Below are 20,472 nucleotides of genomic sequence, written 5' to 3' on the forward strand. Positions count from 1 at the left end.
GAATCATTCTATGCTTCTAGTTTCCTCATAAATATATTTAACTATTAAATATTAAGTATTTTAGAAATATTATGGATGCAGCTAATACTTAATACTATTATGGTGGTGCTGCATCCCTACTACTATGGATTTTGTAAATGAAGAGATTTCAAGACAAGCATCAGTGAGCCTTGTACATAAATGTGTAGCGAACATTGAATAAATCCTTGAAAATGAATATTAAAAAAAAAAAGATCTCAGGAAGGTTTTGAGGCTAAAAATGGTTTTAACAGGGATCTAGTAATGTGGAAAAAATGTAGAATGTGGAGTCAGCAACCATAGGTACAAATCACAGTTACACTAAGTTATTGATAAACATTGCAACCTTGCACAAGTCACATAACTTCTCTTGCAATCTAGTTCCTTATCTATAAATGAATGTGATTATATTTATCTCATGTTGTTAGAAGACTCACTTGAGATACTATACTTATTATTATTATATAATTACAAAAATTAGAAAATTGGGTAAAGGACCCTGTTAGTATGGGAATTTATGAGTTTGTTTTGGATATGTTGAATATGAGGTGACTTGGGGTTTACAAGAGACAGTTTGCAAATATAAATACAAATCCAAAATTTGATAGGAGAGAGCTGAAATTGTTAGCACTAGAAGTGATGTATGAAGCTATTAGAATGATTTCATTGAACAAATATAGAGAGAGTTCATTATTCTAATTGTGAATATGTGTGTGCATGTACATATAGTTTTTTATTTCTATATTATCAATGCTTATGGATATATGATAATAGTGCCAGTTTGCTCTTCTCCTCATTAAAATTGTAAGCTATTTAAGAGGAAAAGTAACATCTTCTAACCAATAAGTCAAGAAAAGCACTAAACACAAGAAGTACAGAAATTAATGTGAGTGATTATTTTAGTAAGTAGAATTTCTCATTGCCACGTGTTCCAGGTTCTAACCAACTTCCCTTTTTTGTATTGGGTGGCGGGGGTTGGATATACAGCAGAAAGCATCACAAAGTCCACGGAAACAACCCTCCTTACATGGTGAGGTAAGTCGCCTTTTCTTTGGAATTTATTATTATTGCAATGCAAATGAAATGTTTTGATGTGGTTATTATGTTTTCAGTGAAAAATATTGCCATATTTTTCTTTTACCACTCACAAAATTCTACTTAAGAAGAAGAAAAAGACACAGACCAAGGTGTTTATCAGAATCTGTAGAAGGGGCTTTTTAAATCTATATACAGCCACCTGGAAATTATGATGCTTCTTGTCCCATCCCCCACCAGAGGCATTATCCATCCCCCTCATCCATTTTAGAAGTATAATGAGAGTTCCAGTAGTTGTATCTGACACAGACAAATGTTGCATTGACTCATTAAACAAAAAAGACTACATAGTACTTCAGCTTCAATAGTCACTTCCTAAGTGTGCATATCACTGATTATATGTACATATTAGTTTTATGATATTAAGGGGCACATTTTCATTACAAGTTAGAATGTAAAATTACTTAGTCTTTTAAAATTTTATGAACCTATTCTTATCTGTTTAAAATGAAGTTAATAAGTGACTATATATTATAGTTGGCTTTCTCATTAACCATTTTCTTTTACCTTTCCCTTCATTTCTTCAATTTATGATCATTATTTCCCTAAAAAATGTTTAAAGGCATTATTTCTGTGAATTTCAACTCAACTTTTTATAAAATAATTTATTTGAAAAAGCCTAACACACTTTTTAAGCATCAATTTTCAACAGTGTTTTTAAAGGACAAGTGTTGCTGGTGTGGGAAAATGTAGTGTTTGAAATGTTTTAAATAATCCAATGAAAGATTTTTTAAAATCTTATTGGACATATAATAACTCCTTTTTGCTTATTCATGTGAGAACATTATGCATTGATATAATACCTGATATATTATATATATAATATATGTGATATATATATATAATTATGCATTGATATAATACCTGATATATATACTTCACTGAAATTCTTCAGTTGTCTTTTCTTCATGTGGTAATAATCCTGCACACATTTGATAGCCAGAGTTTGATATGTTAAATATACTTTTCCTTTTTAACCCCAACATTTCCATTTTGATGGTGATTCTGAGGTAATTCATTATCCAAAAACAATCTTCTCAGGAAATTAAAATGTACAGTTTTTTTAATTTACAATTATAGTCTTGTCTGAGGAGGTTGATGAAGAGATGCCTAGACTAAAAATCATGACCCTTGGATTTATTGTTTTATTTGTCACTGACTTACTAAATGACCACAAATTCTTTGTTATTGCTATATCTATACTTCAGCTTTCTTGGAGAATAATAATTTCCACTCCTTCCTTGATTTAGGAGGTTTTTAAGCAATAAGATTATATTTGAAGTTGTTTAAACTCTTTGGAAGAAACAGTACTCAGAATCATCTTATAAGCTATTCTGGTGCATCAATTCCAGATGGCTGTAAATGTGGTCCTGTATGTTAGCATCTTTACAAGTATGTCTTAATGTCTCTTTCCTTGTGTGTGAAATGCATTGTGTGTGCATGTAGTTTGTTTTTTGACACTGCTTCATTTTTCTCCACCTCTCCAGTGTCCCTTTCCATCCAGAAGGTCTCAGCATACTGATGATAGTGCCTTGTTAGTGGTAAGATCCTTGCACAAAATGGAGTTTTACACTGCTATGTCTATAGATTGTAGAATAGCAATTGTACTTTTCACTCAGAAATTATCTGAATACCATAAAACATGATAAGCAGCATTACTAAATTCTTTACAAATAGCTACAGCTTGTTTCCCTACATTACCACTTATGGTTTACCTAGTGCTCCAGCATTCTGCAGCTATGATTCAATTATCTTTGTCAGTGCTTCCAAAAGTAAACATTTATATTGAGAACACTGGCTTTTTTGTATGCAGCATAACATAATAATAGTTTTATAAATGTTGCTTCTAATTCCAGATGCTCTTACTTTATTAATCATTAATTTGATCCATGAGTCACCTGTGTTAAATAGATTCTCTGACTCCATGCTGTATATTTGGCATCTTGTTTTGTTATCTATTTTAAGCTGCTGAACATCCCGATTTTTGTTTTTGAATACTTACATCTAATGATTATCCCTCCATGTCCATTTTATAAACTCAAGAATGCTTTAATAGAATGTTACCTACTTATCATTTTTAACATTGATTTATGTTCATTGCCTGTTTTGTCAGCTTAAAATGAATATAACATGAGATTTATTGAAAGTCTTAACTTTTCTCAGCCTTACAAGATAATTCTGATCATTACAAGTATTGTTTTTCCTATCATGTTTTATGTTTTTTTTCACAATAGTATTGAAAACTAGCAGTTCAAAAATCTAATTTGTCTTTAGCACTTCCTGATATATGTAACTGCTAGTAACTTGTCACTATTGTACATACAGCTACTTTAATTGCATGCTTCAACATGAGATTTTTACTACATGAACTTCCATACCCTCTTAAAATTTCTATGTATCCTATAGTCATCATTTCCTTTGAGATAGCTAAAACACATTTTAAGTAGGCAGTCTTATAGATTATAAAACCATGAATGTCTGGAGTTTTACTGGGAGTTCATTGGCATGAGAAGCAAATCATTTTAATTCATGCATATATTGAATGGTTCAGATACAACACAAAAATTTTATCATTGACTTCTCTCAGCAACTTTAAGAGGTAGGCAATTTTGTTAACCAACTTGCAAATGATTACTGAAGCATAGAATGGTTAAATGATTTGTCCAAGGTCATGGCTAATAAATGTAAGACTAGACTCAAATCTAGATCTGGCTGACCAGGGAAAACTGAAGATAAATAACACATATCCAACTGCCCAGACTTTCTTGTGAAGGAAAAAGTGGAATTTGAAAATAAACGAACAAAAATTCTTCAACATGCAATTTGAAATAGCTTCAGCCATTTGTCAAAATACATATTCCTGTATTTTAATGATAAGTATACATATTTGATCTTCTAAATTAGATAGCCTTTAAAAGCAAGGACCATGTTTTCATATTTCTTTGTATGTCAAATAATGCCCAGTACTGTGCAAGAAAAAAAATCATATTCTTAATCATACTTCTGATCTGCTCGAAACTATACTTTAAGGGCTTCATATTGCCTTTAGGATAAAGTTCAAACTTCTTAACATGGCCTGCAACCTCCTGCAAGTTCTATCTTGTCTACCTCTCCAGTCTTATCTCTGAGCTCCCACTCTACCAACATTTTTTCAAATATGTCAAGTCCTTTCCACATACTGCTTCCTCTGCATGGAATGCCTTTCCCTCCCTGAATATACTCTTTGGTTAATTCCTATTCACCTGCCAGGTATTAGCTTAAGTGACATATCTTTAAAATGGCCTTTCTTCATCCTCCCTCCTATTATGTCTCCAGTGATTTTTCCTTCACGGTAATTTTATTCGAGTATTTGTTTTATATCTCTCCCTTATTGGACTACTAGACTCTCAGCTTCGTGCACATAGAGATATTATCTGTTTTAACTGTGTATACTCAGTCCCTATCATAGTTCCTGGGATAAATTAGGTGCTTAATGAATATTTCTTCAATGAGCGTGTGAATGCAGCACATCTAGTGACTGCTCATTAAATTGCTCTGTGATGGAAAGGTTTGTTGATATTACAAGATAAGTACTGAATTTAATTTAAAGACCTTGAAAGTAGGATTTGAATAAGTATTGAGTGACATTTAATAGCCATCACACTGTTTTCTTTGGGTCACTCTTCAAGCTCCTTGTTGCTTTCATCCATATTGAAATGTCTTATCTTGCCTATTTGCAGTTTCACCTGTTCCTGAAGGGTAGGGGAGGGGCCCTTATCCCAGGAATGTGTCTTATCTCGCTTGCCTGCAGTTTTACCCATTCCTGAAGGTCAGGAGAGGAGGTTTGAGGATTTTTCCACAAAGAAGGAAGCTGAAACAGAAAGCGGGGGAGAGGCCTGCGTGCTACATTTCCCCCCCTTTGATGCTTACCCCAACTTTTAGGATTATAACATCATTCATATTTTGTCCTTTTTTTGTTGCAGTTGTTGGTACCTCCTGATCTGAGCTGGGCATGAGAAACAATGTAGCCATGCACAGTTTGAGGGGGGTGAAGGTCTGTGCCCTCCCTCTGTTGGCCTCAAGTTTTCTCCTGATGGCCTCTTTGTGACTGTGCCTGTCTTAGGTTGTTCCTCCCCTGAGGAATCTCACCCATCTTTGGCTAACCAGCCATCTTCCTGGGCCAAGTAGGGTGATGTGAGGTGTGCAAGTGAGGGAGGGGCAACATCCCCTGAGAGGGTCTGATCTGTCGCTTTGACAGCCTATACCCCCTGGCCTCTATGCCCAGCACCTGCTTTGGGTTTCCTTCACCTTCTGGCAGCTTTGGTTACATGTTTTCGGGAGCCCAGGTTTTTTTTCACTGAGGGTTTAGCTCATAACTTTGGGCAAGAGGTAAAGTTAGCACCAGCTCTCAGGAGGCCTTCACAGTTTTGCCGTCCTAGAGTAGCAAAAACAGCCATCACTGAACCTGGCGAGGTGGGATTGTAGTATTCTAGGGGATTTTTCTTTAGGGTACATACAGAATAAGTCAAGTTTGAGAACTGCCCTGGCATGAATCCTGGTTATAGTTTTTACCTTTTTCCAACATAGGTAGTCTTGAGGCATGCCTGGCATACATTATTCCCCTTGAAAGGATATATGACCATGCCAAGCAGAAAAAGAGGAGTGAGGCGCATGGTGCTGGCTACGGGGAGTACCACCACACGAAAATACAGTTAGGCTCAGGGAGAAATGGAAGCACACACTCTGGGCAGCAGCTAGGAAGGGGAGGAAGTTACCTGGGTAAGAGGGTAAAGTTGGTTTTTGGGAAGAACTCCAGGAGACTTATTTCCTGGAGGGCTAGAACTGCCAAACAAAAGACAAATGCAAAGAGTAAGAAAAAACAAACAGGCGGGATGTCATGTGTTGATTCTTTAATCTTCCAGTGTGCATAGATCAGTCAGCTTCCAGGGTGACGGAGACAGGGCTTGGAAGTCTCCTCAGGCTTCAGCCCTGCATTGACTAGATGCTTCTGGTGAGCTAGAGCAGGGCAGCGATGGTCATTCAGGCCTTAGTTGTGGGCTGGTCAGCTGATCTCAGCTGCAATGGAGAAGGGCACAGTGGCTCCCAGAGAATGATGCATGTCAGGTGTTCGGGGTCGGGTACACTCCCAGGGGTTGTCTGCGGTGGCCCTTTTGACCTGAGAGTGGTCAATTCATAGGATGATCTTCATGACTTTGACAGCTGTTGGGGTTACTAAAACAATGGGTAAGGACCTTTCTGTTAAGGCTGGAGGGAGCCTCAATTTTTTTTTCTTCTTAGCCTTTTACCCATACCATGTTTCCTGGTTTAACCTCAGGTAAGGGAGGGTAGATGCTAAAGAGTTTGGGTACTGTTTTTAATACCTTTCCTTCTAGTTCATTGAAAACTTTTTTTTTTTCTTAAACTTTGACCATAATTTCCTTTTCACAAACCCTCGGCAACTTACTACATCATTCAGGCTTTATCCCACATTCTTTATTCTGTAACAGCCGTTCATTTCATGTCAGGACAAAACTATTCTTTTTCTCTCAGGAAAAGCATATCCTTTATAGCTTTCATATTCAGGTTACCACCTTAAACAAACATTTCACCACACATGATTATTATCAAAATTGAATCTGTCAGGAGATTCAGAGAGACCAGAGAATGCTGCAGCACCATGAGGCAGAGAGTCCACCAGCCAGTGACCTTTGGAGATGAAGAAGAAAAACGCCTCCCAGGGAGCTTCATGAAACAGGAAGCCAGGAGAGAAAGCTAGCAGATGACACAGTGTTCACCATGTGCCCTTCCAGCTGAGAGAGAAGCCCTGACTGCGTCTGCCATGTGCCTTCTCATTTGAGAGAGAAACCCTGAACTTCGTCGGCCTTCTTGAACCAAGCCGAGAGAGAAACTGTGACTGTGTTCTCCATGTGCCTTTCCAGATGAGAGAGAAGCCCTGAACTTCATCGGCCTTCTTGAACCAAGAGACTTTATGAAGAGAAAGCCTCATGAAGTAGAAGAAGCTGGAAGTCAGCAGAATTCAGAAGTGAAAGGAGAAGACATCACCATGTGACAGGAAAGCCAAGGAACCCAAAACATTGCCAACCTGCCAGAACGCTGTGTGCCCTGAGAGAAAAAAAGCCTTCCAACCTCCAAAACCATGAGACAATACATTTCCTTTATTTAAGCCAAAAAAAAAAAAAATTGAATCTGTCAGAACAATATTTAATATCCAAAACACTCCAGTTAATGCATATTTGAAACTTCAACACACAAATTTTTTTTTTTTTAATTTTTACGTAGCATTTTATAAAGTGTACCAGGGTTAATATTTCATGGCCACATAGTGTAGCAGGGCATTGCTTATTATACCTTCGTTCAGCCAGTGTCAGCAAGTTAGAACTTTTTCCAGTTTGCTGGTTAAACTTCTGAAAAGCAGTCTGTATGAAGGAATTGGTGCTAATTCCTATAAATTTCATGCAGTCGGCATAGTCCAGCACCATCCCTCCAGCCTCTGCATCAGCAATTCTGACCATCCAGGTAATTAATGGCTTACTAGGTTTTTTTTTTTTTTTAATCTAAAATATTCCCAGTTTTTCATTATCTGCTTTAATCTACACATTACCATCCCATTTATCAGGGTTTCAATTAGCAGTGGCAGTGGCTAATACACTATGTATTTTCCCTTTGTTTATTTTACCTTATCTCTTTTTATATTTATATTGGGCTACATGGACTGCAGCCCTTTCAGCTACTAACTGATAATTATAAGTTTGATTTTTTTTTAAAAGAAAATTTTGATTCTGCAGCATGGACAGTTTTTCCTCTAATTCTGCCAATTCCTTTTCATAATTCTTTTTTTTTTTCAGAGATTGCTCAATTTTTCTGTTCATACATATTTCTATATTCCATTACCATAGCCCATCCTTTTTTATATATATTCCAATTCTTTTTTATTTTTTTCCTTTTTCTAATGGTATGCTTTCTAGACACAGAACAACCCAAATAGGCTTTTCCTGTTTAATTTTATTTCCCCAATTTTTACAGGGTCCTGTACATTTTGCTCATTCCTCTGCAAGTGAGGAGTAAGGTAAATTATCCCATCCTGGGGTTTCTTGGTTGTTCTGGTTTGCTAGTTGCTGGAATGCAATATGCAATGTCTTTTAAAAAGGGGAATTTAATAAGTTGATAGTTTACAGTTCTAGGGCCGATAAAATGTCCCAATTAAAACAAGTCTATAGAAATGTCCAATCTAAGGCATTCAGGGAATGATACCTTGGTTCAAGAAGGCCGTTGAAGTTCAGTTTCTCTCTCAAGTGGAAGGGCAGTTGGCAAGCACAGTCAGAGTTTCTCTCTTACCTGAAAAGTCACATGGTGAACACGGTCAGGGTACCTCTCTCATCTGGAAGGACACATGGCGAACACAGCATTATCTGCTCGCTTCTTCTCCTGGCTTCCAGTTTCATAAAACTTCCTGGGAGGTAGTTTCCTTCTTCATCTCCAAAGGTCGCTGGCTGGTGGACTTCAGCTTCTCGTGGCTGTGTCATTCTGCTCTGCTCTCTCTGAATCTTCTCATTCTCCAAAATGTTTCCTCTTTTGTAGGACTCCAGTAAACCAATCAAGACCCACCCAAATGGGTAGAGACATGTTGTCACCTAATCCAGTTTAACAGCCACTCTTGACCAAATCACATCATCCAGAGAGATGATCTAATTACAGTTTCAAACATACAGTATTGAATAGGGATTATTCTACCTTTATGAAATGGGATTTTGATTAAAACATGGCTTTTCTAGGGGGCATAATTCCTTTCAAACAAGCACACTTTGGTTTTTACTTTGACCTTAGAGGACCTTTTTTTCATTAAAAAAATGACATTATTTCCTAATTTATGTTTAAAGCTTATGACTTATTGTTAATTTACTTTAAGTAAATTTTGAAGAGGGGCTACTGACTTAAAATTCCCAAATGTTTTAAAGCATTAGAAAGTGTAACCCAGGGAGAGAAAACATTTAAATTTAAAACATTCTGCATACAAAAAGATAAGAAACTGCAACTTAAAATTTATCAAGAATGATTCTAATAAAGCATTATAACATTTAGAAGAACATACTCCACATTTTCTGCACAAATTTTTAAAGCTTGTCTGTTGACCTTCACCACTATGAAGCTGTGCTGAAATGCGGATCCTGTTTATAGTGTCAATTTTGTGCACTAAAGGCAACATGATATTTGTGGCCATTTAATTTATGGGTTCAGATTTGCAGACAACACAGACCTCAGTGATACAAAAACAGATTTTATTAGGAAAGTAACTAAAGAAAATAATTAAAAGAATCTTTAAAAATAAAGCATAATTACATCACCAGATGAGATGGCATCAATACCTAAAGAAAAGTGCCAGAGTTTCAGAAGCAGCATTTTAATCCTCATTAGTAAAAATCTATAGCAACTTTGGGGACAGCAGAATTTCCTTAGTTAAGATACATAGCAGAGCATAAGATTTTAATGAGGTGCTCTTCTCTCATAAGATTCTTTTCTCTTTCCTCTTTTTATGACATCTTCACATAATAGTGACCAAATTCCAATTAGCTTACATGACCAGGCCCAATTTGGTCCTCCAGGAACTGGCTAGGGACCAAGAAGAGCTTCCTGGAACCTAGATATTTTTATTAAACTATACCTCCTGCCAGGAGGATAGCCAATCCTCCCAGCTAAAGTGCACATTCTAACTGTTTTGTTTTTTTCACCAAGGTCATGCAATGGCAAAGAACAGATTCTCTTCATGAGATAAATTTTAAAACCCTTACACAGATGTTTTCCTCTTACTCTGAAATGTAAAAAATTTAATTTATAAGACAGAGTAAATAATAAGCCATAATATAAGAGAAATTCTTTTTTTTATCCTCCTTTTTAAAAGTGGTCTATTTTAATTTGTACAGTTTCCTAAATCAGTCAGGGATCAGCTTGATTCCCCAGTCATTAGTAAAAGCTTTCTTCAAGTTAGAAATCATGCACCGCAATAGTGTCTTACTGACTTCCGCTCTCATATCTGTGGTGCCAGTGATTAGTGGGAGGGCTTACAGACAAATAACAAAGGGTTTTTAATAAACTGTCGCTTCCTTCAGTCTGGCGGCTCCCCCATGGGGATGTTGGGTGCCTCTTGGCTTTGGTGGTCTGGTATAAACCCCTAGCCAGGTTGCTCACCCGGAGCTATGTGAGGATCGCCACGAACTTGCAGAATCCGAACTCACTCACGGCCTGGTGCATGGCCCGGGACTTCCTCTCATTCACACAGTGCCACACACACACTCTAATACCCCTCCCACACTGCCCTTCCCAGAACCGAACCTGAAGACGTCCGTTTCCCCTGGCCTTCCCACCGGAGAACGGTACTCGGATAGCCTGTGGGAGTTGATCAGGCTCCCCTTCCACTGAAATTGATGCACCCGGGCGCTTACCAGATAGACAGGCGGTGCTCCTACAAACCTGGTTCCAGCAACTGTCCCGGATCTGTCCCCACTCCAGTAGTGACAGGCGCCCCACCCGGGGAATCCGAGAGACAGAGAAACGCCCCGCTGCTGGCTCTGGATTCTGTCCGGGTCTCTGGTCTGGGCGCCGCCACTGCCGCGGGCGAGGGAGGTGTTAATATACCGGCCTTACATTCTGGACGAGCCCCCAGAAATGTAGCTCGAAAACCAGAAACGAGGCCACAGGCCTCCGGGAACGTTCCTCGAAATTAGAACAGGCCAAGACTAAGGATCCGTAGTTTTAGGAAGCATGTTTTATTTTCTATGGCCACTGGGCTCAGCTGAGTAGCCTCTGAAAGTCTGAATCCTGAACAAAAAGTTAACATCAGTTTTTATAGACAGGATGACATGTTAAAGACAGGTAAACAGTTGGCTGGTTTAAGTTGAGAAGGGCACAAAACTGAACTGTTAAGGGAGGGGTCCCCATCCCAGGAATATCTTACCTTGCCTACTTGCAGTTTCACCAGTTCCTGAAGGCTAGGGGAGGGGCCCCTATCCCAGGAATATGTCTTATGCTTGCCTGCAGTTTTACCCTTTCCTGAAGGTCTGGAGAGGGGGGGTTGGGGACTTTCCACAGAGAAGACAGCTGAACCAGAAAGAGGGGGAGAGGCCTGCCTGTTACAATATCCCATCTGCATTATTAGAGTTATCTAGGCTCATTTCACTTCCTCTTCCGAAACGCCTTTTACCCTTTTTGCCAACATAACGACTTTGAGCCCTTTTATATGTGTTTGAAATTGACAGTAATTCCAATACTTTGGGTTAAGAAGAGCCCCCAAGAAATCTAAACAGGTCAAGCTACACAGTATATTACTGTTGTAAAAGTCTTGTTTTTTGGTACGTCTGTTTCTTCACTGCTACCTTTAGGTAGCTTATGTTGCAGTAATTTTTCTTTCACACATTATGTGTTATATGCTTTTTCATCAAGGAAAATGAGACATAGTTATCTATCAGCTGTATTTATTGACCTTCTCATTGCTTTTTCTAAATGCTTACTTGTGTTTTTGTTCATTTATACCATGATATAGACAACTGTGATTGACAGGTCGCAGGGGACAGAGCTTGGGCCCCAGCCCCCTCTCCCCCTGCACCAATGGCCGAAATTCTTGGTCCACTGACTCAAGACCCTTTCCCTTCCCCCCTCCTCCTTGCCACAACACTTAATGCTTCTTGCCAAATGCTGCCTGGGGCAAGAAACCACATCAAAGAAGGACTTACACCTCAAACTCCACCCAAGAAGGAGCAAACAGGTCAGAACAGGCACAAAAAAAAGGAAGCAAAAATACTAGCCAAAGGCAATAAGACAAGTTGCCAAATGGAGAATTCAGGAACAATAAGGGACAGCGAACTTCAGAGTATAAAAGGAGAAAGACTTCACAACACATGGACATTTTCTTCAGGCTCTTGAAGAAAGTGTTCCTTTACCCTTTCCCCCTCCCCCTTCCAACTCCCTCCACCTCTTCCCCCTTTACAATAAACCCCTTTCAACCTTAGCTTACTACATGGTTATGAGTGTTGGACCAAATCACTCCAGTTCATTCTAACAGTGATCTTAGTTTAAATTTTTTAGTTATTTAAGTTATGAAGCCTTTAATATCTTTAAACTTTTGGTATTTTTGTTTGTTTTAGCAGGTAAAATCTTATTTACTACATAGCTTTGTGAAAATTCTAACTTCTCTCTCATTTCCATTCCCTACCAATTTGAAAATTATCATGTTTTGAACAGCTCTTACCTGTAATCAAAATTCTAATCCGTAGATTCTAACACTTCATATATCTAACTTACCCTTATTCTCAGAATTCTTGTTGGTATGGCATAAATTGCAAAAGCAAATGTGTTCAGTACATTAATAACTTTATGTAAGTGTTTGGAAGTATCCTAGAAGATACCCTTTCTGAGAGTATTCAATTGTATTGGTTGGTGAGAGAGTGAAGGACTCAAGGAAAAGGAAAATTTCACCTTCCCTTAGGGGTCGTTTAGAGTTTCACCAAGGTAGAAATGTTACCAGACAAAGGCAGTGAATTCTTTTGCCAGATATGCTCAAAAGAACAGTTCCTGAGACACCAGGGTTTCAAAGAGAGAAAAAGCTTATTACTAGGCACATAGTAGGAGAGCAGATGGTCTTTCAGCCCAAAATCTGTCTCCCCCGGTTTAGGGGGTTCATAGTTTTTATGGATTTTAGCAAGGGGAGATGAAGTTACTGCAATTTCAAACAGCAAGTTCTAAGCAGAAAGGGAGACTGTTATCACTTCAATAGGGAATCCTAAGCAGAAAGGAGGGAAAGGAGAGTTATCATTTCAATGCTAAAGGTATAAGCCAAAGGAAGGGAGACAATTATCTTTGCAATAGCAGAGTCTAGTTGATAGAATTTACAAATGTAAGAGACTAGAACTAGTGAATATCTGACTTCAGATTGTTCCTTTGCATTAGGACCATTGCCCTAGATATTACTTTAAAATGACTGGATAAAGGGAGTAACAGCTCTTACAATCACAAAGACACAAGATAAGGGCTTTTACAATCATTTCAGATATCAGGGCAGCTGAATTATAGTTTAAGGATTTCAGGTGTTTTCCTCTGTCTATTCCAATATACCAGAAAGAAAAAGGAATATTTATGTAATGATTCAGTAACCAAAATCATCCCTTAGATCGTAATTTCTTGGTTATAGAAATGAAATGTTTGTTCCTCAAAGTGTGGTACAGAATTCTCATGTCCTGTCTTCCCTGTCAGAGCTATTAAATTGAATTGTAATAAATCTAATTTGGGTTACTATTGAAAAAATATTCATGGCAGATCTGCTCAGTTAAAATTAGCGTAGACTGAATTTTTCTCTCCCCTTTCATAGAACAGCACAGGCTGTTTTTCCTAAAGATTATGATGTTTTTAGTTTTATTTCTTCATAAATGGTAGGCAGTATTTTTCATAAATGATGCCTCTCACTTCTTGATTAATGTGGTATAAGGCGTTGAGAATATTTTTAATTACACAGGTAGAAAAAACTGTGTTTTATGTATTATGGAATTTCCCCCAAAATAATCTCTTTCTGCTCTATCAGTATCTTAGTGAATCATTTGAAAATTTGTCAATGGCCTTTCCTTTCCTTATTTTACTGATCAGATCTGCCTGCCTGATATTTTGCTGACTTAAATGCTGCCTTCTGTTTCTTCTTTCTCATTTGAAATGTAGTCGTCATCAGGGTTGAATCAAGTGGGCTGTCCTGCTACCCTGCCTCATTCTTCTGCCTTCAAGCTTGTTAAGGTATCTCTGGTTGTTATAATTTACCAGGAAACTTGGTGGGAGGTGTACAGCGGGGTATCTTAAATTTGTTATTGGATTGGCCTAACACAATCTGATTCTCAGATTATATGAAATATTCCTAAATTTATGAAACTATTTGGATTTAACATTGATTACACCTGAAATTTTTGAAAAGTTTTTCATGCCAGAGACAGCCATAGAGTGTATGTTAATCTTTGTATTCAGATTTTGTTGCAATGCCATCTTAATTTTCTTAACAAAGGTTATTTTTTATCATGAGTTATTATTTTTGCATTGGTAAAATGTCAAATTAACTATGTTGTCTAACATGCATGCAAAATAATTTGAGCCCCTGTCCCCAAAGCTATCATTGTCAAAACCTCTATAGAAGGGGTTGGCAAATGATAACTCCCAAACTACCTGCTTTTGGAAATAAAGTTTTAGAAACACAGCCACGCCCATTCATTCTATTTATTATGATAGCTGCTTTTGCACTAAACAGCAGGGGTGCAGTAGTTGCAACAGAGATCATATGGCCTGTAAGCTTAAAATATTTGCTGCCTGGCCCTTTAAGAATAATTTTGCTGTATAGCAACAGTAATGTCATAAGATGATAAATTTCACCTTCTAGAAAAACTGAAGGCAAACTAACTCTAAAATTAAGAACCTGTGGTATTTTATGTTTTGAAAACTCCTAGGGATGGTAATTCCATATTTGTATCCCATATGGGACATAGTAAATAATTAATAAACTTCACTATCAAGGTCCTGTCTTTGTACAATTTATGTTGTCCTGCTGTGGTTTATGCTATTTCTTGTTTTCTTTCCAGAGTAGAGATTTCTTGTTATTTAGCAATCTAAGATTCTTTTTATTTGAAGACTATTATTTTATTTGAGACTTATCTTCTCTTCTTCCTAAATAAACTCAGATCCTTTTACATGCCTTTACCAGCCTTTTTTTTTTTTTTCTGGGTTCCTTATTGAACAATAATACAGAAAATTATTTGAGGGGCTTATTTCAGAGTTCTCTCAAAGAAGTTACGTAACTAGTACCAATCTAGATGCGTAGGAGAGAAGTTAATTTACTAGACCCAACTCAATGGATACCTTAGAACATTAGGTGTGTTCTATACCTATATCTATACCTTAGAGCTAAGGATCTATATGTAAGGTAACTCCCTTAGATCCTTCTTGAGAAAGGCCATTTCTGAATGTACCAAGACTTGTGTGATCCAAACCATATGTTCTTGTTTTATAATAAATATCATGAAAAATTAAATTTAAAATTTTCCAGATTTAAGATAGATAGCAAGTCTTAACTTTTTTGTCTGTCAGACCTGCTGCACTGTCAAGAGATTAAAAATTTTAAGTATTTATTTTTTATTTTTTGATATCTTATCCTGTTCACATTTCAGCAGTTATATGCTGTATTTTGACATGATTTTATTTCTTTTATTACTTAACCAGACTTAAAAGTTGGGTTTATGTTAATAGCTGAGATCATTTTTAGCCCTTTTTTGCCCTCCATTTCTCTAAGATTTCTCAAATATAGTTAATACCCCCAGAGTGGTTTAAACTAATTATTTTAGTATTCTAGAATGTAAATGACTGAGACTTAAAGTTTCAATAAAAGTTCATTTTAGAAATCATCATTTACAAGCTCCCTCTCTATTCAATGGCTTTGTTTTTTCATCACACCCATCTGTGTGTTGCTGTGTTCCTGGAAGTAGATAACATTCAGTGCAATTTGGTGTCGTTTATTTCAACTCTTCATTCTTATCTAATAAAGTGCCATATGAACTTTGTCCTTTTATCTTTAATATATAATCTTTAATATCTAATATCTTTAGATTTCTAATCTCATTCCTCCTACTAAGAGGTTTTTTCCCTATTTTTTTTTATATTTTCCTGTATATTAGGAAGAGATCAACTTTTTTTTTGAGACATTTAAAAAATATTTCTATTGACAAATCTTTACACACATACATTCCATACATGGTGTACAATCAGTGGTTCCCAGTATCATCAAATAGTTGAGTATTCATCACCAAGATCATTTTTTAGAACATTTGCATTACTCCAGAAAAAGAAATAAAAAGAAAAAAGAGAAAACTCAGACATCACAAACTCTTTATCCCTCCCTCTCATTGACCACTAGTATTTCCATCTACCCAATTTATTTTATCCCTTATCCCCCCCCATTAATTTATTTTTTATCCATAATTTTTACTCATCTGTCCATACCCTGGATAAAAGGAGCATCAGACTCAAGGTTTCCACAATCACACAGTCACGTTGCAAAAGCTATATCATTATACAATCATCTTCAAGAAACATGGCTACTAGAACACAGCTCAACAGTTTCAGGTACTTCCCTCAGCCACTCTAATACGCCATAAACTAAAAAGGGATATCTATGTAATGCGTAAGAATAACCTCCAGGATAACCTTTCTATTCTGTTTGAAATCTCTTAGCCACTGAAACTTTGTCTCATTTCTCTCTTCCCTCTTCTTTTGTCAAGAAGGCTTTCTCAAAGGAATAGATCAGCTATGAACGTTCTTCCTGTTTGTACCATTGATCTTGAACAGGTCTTAGTTTAGCTAACTGGCTTTCCTTTCCTATTTCACACTTTGAAAATAGGGATGGTCTACTTTTGTCTCCTTAAAAGTATGCCCAGCTTTTGCTTCACTGCCTGGCTATTCCTGTTACTAATTTCTATTCTGTTACTAATTTCTATTTCTGTCACTAATTTCTATTCTGTTACTAATTTATATTATAAAGTAATACAAATTACTTTATATTAAATTTCTTGTTTGAATTTCCTTTCGTTTTCAACGCCCTAAACTTAGGTTTATTTGCATCTATGAACTTGATGAGCATGTTGTCTTGTTCTTTAATGGAGATGTAACACGTTACTCAGGAGGGAAGCTTTCATGTTAGTCTCACTTCAGCCTACTGAACCTAGGAATCATTACTGGAAAATGATTACAGATCAGTCCAAGAATTTACTCGACAACCTGTCTTCTATATATTTATTTTTTATTTCTTAGTAGTTAAATTTCCCTGTCGTCATTAATTTCATTTGACCAACTCCAATTGTAGAGATAGAAGATTTCTAGAAATATTGACAGAATTAAAAAAAAGACTGTGATCATGTGTGCTATTCTGTGTGTGTATATGTGTGTCTGTCCATCTGCTTTAGTTGTTAGCTTTAAGGTCACTATGTTCAGAAGTGACCCCTTTCTCATAAACTTTATTTCAGTTTAACTAGCTCATCCTCCTTTTTACAAAAGTTTCTTTGGTCAATGCATTGAAAACATCTTGGACTTAAATACTAGTTTGGAAAATATATCTGTCATCTCTTAAACACCTTTTTTCCTAACTGTAGTTAAGAAACCACCTTCACTCTTCCTTAAAACATTAACTTTTATTCTCCAAAGGAAAAAAATACTTCAGAAGCTATTCCACAAAAAGTCTTATAAAGTGAAATTTTGTTCTCTCATACATTTTTCAGTAAAATTTTCTGCCTTAGGATGATGATCACTTTTCACAATCTTAGAGAACTGTTAGATAATGAGACTACCTTTACAGAATGTATTACATAAACCTTCTCGTATTCTACACAATTATATAAAAAGGTTGGCTTTTAAAAAACTCACAAAATTCATTTTCCCAAATACTCATTTCTAGATCTACTTTTTTTTTTTAATAGATTTACTTTTGAAGAGGAGTTGGCTGATTTTTTTTCTTTTATAATCCCAAAGTTGCCATAAATGTGTAAAATATCTCTTCTTAAATGATAATTTTTGACGTATCTGCTTCTCCACAGACTGATGACAGATCCATTGCCTCATCGGGTTCACCTACAGCAGAAACAGGTAATAAACACAGAGGCACAATTAAGCACATGAGGATTATATTTCCTTATGAGGATTTTTCTGATAGTTTACTTCTTAGGTAACTGTGGCATCTTTTTCTAAGATAGGAAAACAGACACAAAATTGAGAATTTCCCATCGTTTTTCATTTTTTAAGTCAACTGGTTGTTCAAACATTTGTCATGATCAAATAAGCATAGCTACCAGGGCTATTGGTGTGCAAGAGATTGTATTAACTGTATTAACATTTATTGTGTATTATTCACTGTAGTAACATTCATTCTGCTTTTACTGTTATGCAAAAAATAACATGACGGCTAAAATTATATACGAGCAACCTCCCACTTTCAGGCTTACTTTTCTATCCCATACTTTGCATTAATAAACAATTATAATTTTATATTATTGTTTAATTTTATTTCTTTACTTCCTATTTATTAAAATTTTATGACATATATATCTGCTATTATATTTATTTCCATTTCCCTAAAACTTATTTTGCTTTTCCATGCTGATATAGTTCATCATTCCCCTGTATATTCTTTTCCTGCTGTTGTCATTCCGAGAAATCAGCCCCAGCGTCCTGAAAGCTTCCTTTTCCGAGCAGCTGTCAGGGCAGAAACAAATAAAGGTAGGTGAAGTGATTTACAAAGCGGAGAGACTTTATACAATGCCATTAAATGTGACATGCTTTTAAATTTCTAAACTGAACTTTGGCAAAGCTTTAAACTTACTGCATTTGTCTGTATTCTAACTGACCTTAAAGGAAGAGAATTTGAGTTTGTTAGGATTTCAAGTTTCTCAGTAGCACCTGAAGCCAGGTTATAGAGTATTTGAACAAATGAAACACTCTTTCAGGGTTCTAAAGAACCTCCCTCCTCTCTGCAGGGAACTCTTTCCCAGGTTTTTCTGTGTTTTAAAAGAAATAAATCAGTAATTTTTAAAATTTACTTAAAATCTCAAGTTCTTTGACTTTATATGACAAATTTTTACCTGGGTCCCCTAGGAGAAGATACCTGGAAATGAAACTAAACATCTCAAGTCTTTTTTAATGTAACTGATAGACACACTTAAACTAAGATTTAAAAATGAAGCCAGAGAATAAAAAAGTATTTGCAAAGTCCCCTTGGGGGACTGGGGAGAAAGGAAGTTAGACATCAGTAGTAACCTTTAGGTACTTATTGGGAGGAAGAATTAGAGGGGTTTCTTGGTATTAATGATACTGCATTTATGATCCGGCTGTGTATACTTTGTGATAATTGAGCTGTATGCTTACTATTTGTATTCTGTACATGGTATTTTACAATATTTTTTCAATTAAAGATGTAATGAAACAAACAAAAGTAGTTGACCCAGACTAGTAATGGAGTTTTGATCATTTTTAGACAGTTTTCCCTATTATTGTGTATATTCAAAATTTTCCCTAATAAGAGCTTTTTTAAAAAGTCAACCAGAAAGTAGAAAGTTCTATACTTGTAAGGACACCATGCTCAGATAGATCCAAGTAGTCTAGAACGTTTTTTTCTTACACATTAATATTTTTCTAGGTCATACTTCCCCCTTTTTTTCATCATCTGCTCCTACCACTGATTCTGCAGATCTCATAACAATACAGAAGTCAAGACAGCGAGAAGAAGAGCTGGAATTAATAGATCAACTACGAAAGGTGTGTACATTTCCTTTGAATTACACTTTTTAAATAATGTTATAATCCATAATCCTTACATCACTTGTTCATCTGACATTTAATTTTCAATGGAATCACAAGTGTCCATTGTGTGCTGTATGTTGTGATGAATTTAAAATAAATTTTGCTCTTAAGGCAATTATTTTCAACTGTTTACTAAGAAAATGAGCAAGATGATTCCATATAGTTCACTTCTAGGCCCTACTCATTTAAAGTATTTTCCTTTTCTTTCTGTTTCCCATAGTAAGAAATCTTATAAAAGTAATATTTTTAGACGTATATATATATATACACACACATACACACTTACATATATGTGATTAGCTTTTTTTTAATACATTGAAAGTATTTATTTATTAGTCAGAGAGGTTAAATCAACTTCTTCACTATGTTCAGTGAACTAAAGGAAAGTATGAAAACATTCTTTGACCAAAATAAAAGCACAGAAGTTATTAAAGGCACAAATCAGAAATTCTGGAGCTGAGGATTACAATAATTGAAATGAAAAACACAGTAGAGCGATTCACCAGCACAGCAAACTTGAAGTCAAAGCAATCGAAAATAATCCAGTGTGAGAAACAGAAAGAAATAAATAACAGGGAAAAAAAAATGAAAAGAGCCTGAGGGACCTGTGAGACACCACCAAGTGTACCAATAAATGCAACACTGGAGTCCCAGTAGGACAAGAGAGACAAAAAGGGACAGAAAAGTATCTGAAGAAATAATGACTGAAATTTCCCCAAATCTGATGAAAAAGACATGAATATACACATCCAAGCAGCACAAAAACTCCAAGCAGGGCACGCTCTTAAGAGATCTACACCAGGACATATTATGGCAAAACTGTCAAAATCCAAAGGCAAAGAAAGGATTTTGAAAGCAGCAAGAGTATGATTTGCTTTTTATTTCATTTTGGAATTGAAAGATAGTTCAGTTTTTATAAATCAGAAACTGTAAATGGATTTCTGCTGAACTGGGCTACTGTGGACCAGATGACATACATATACATTAGATTTACTTAAGTTA

General features: G+C 36.1%; 1 protein-coding gene across 9 annotated transcripts in view; it reads left to right on the top strand.

The window, feature by feature from the left end:
• LRCH3 (leucine rich repeats and calponin homology domain containing 3) overlaps nt 1-20,472 on the top strand; it is a 224,017-nt gene that overhangs the window by 172,125 nt on the left and 31,420 nt on the right. For 3 of the 9 annotated variants that reach the window (XM_077118050.1, XM_077118058.1, XM_077118057.1), the window contains 6 exons: nt 1,006-1,053; nt 2,601-2,654; nt 13,810-13,881; nt 17,712-17,760; nt 18,280-18,390; nt 19,307-19,425. In XM_077118050.1, the coding sequence (XP_076974165.1) occupies nt 1,006-1,053; nt 2,601-2,654; nt 13,810-13,881; nt 17,712-17,760; nt 18,280-18,390; nt 19,307-19,425 (453 nt within the window). The remainder of the gene's footprint in view (nt 1-1,005; nt 1,054-2,600; nt 2,655-13,809; nt 13,882-17,711; nt 17,761-18,279; nt 18,391-19,306; nt 19,426-20,472) is intronic. The other 6 variants (XM_077118052.1, XM_077118051.1, XM_077118054.1 and 3 more) reach the window with 6 other exon arrangements.

The sequence above is a fragment of the Tamandua tetradactyla genome, chromosome 10, assembly GCF_023851605.1.
Source record: "Tamandua tetradactyla isolate mTamTet1 chromosome 10, mTamTet1.pri, whole genome shotgun sequence".
NCBI lineage: Eukaryota > Metazoa > Chordata > Mammalia > Pilosa > Myrmecophagidae > Tamandua > Tamandua tetradactyla.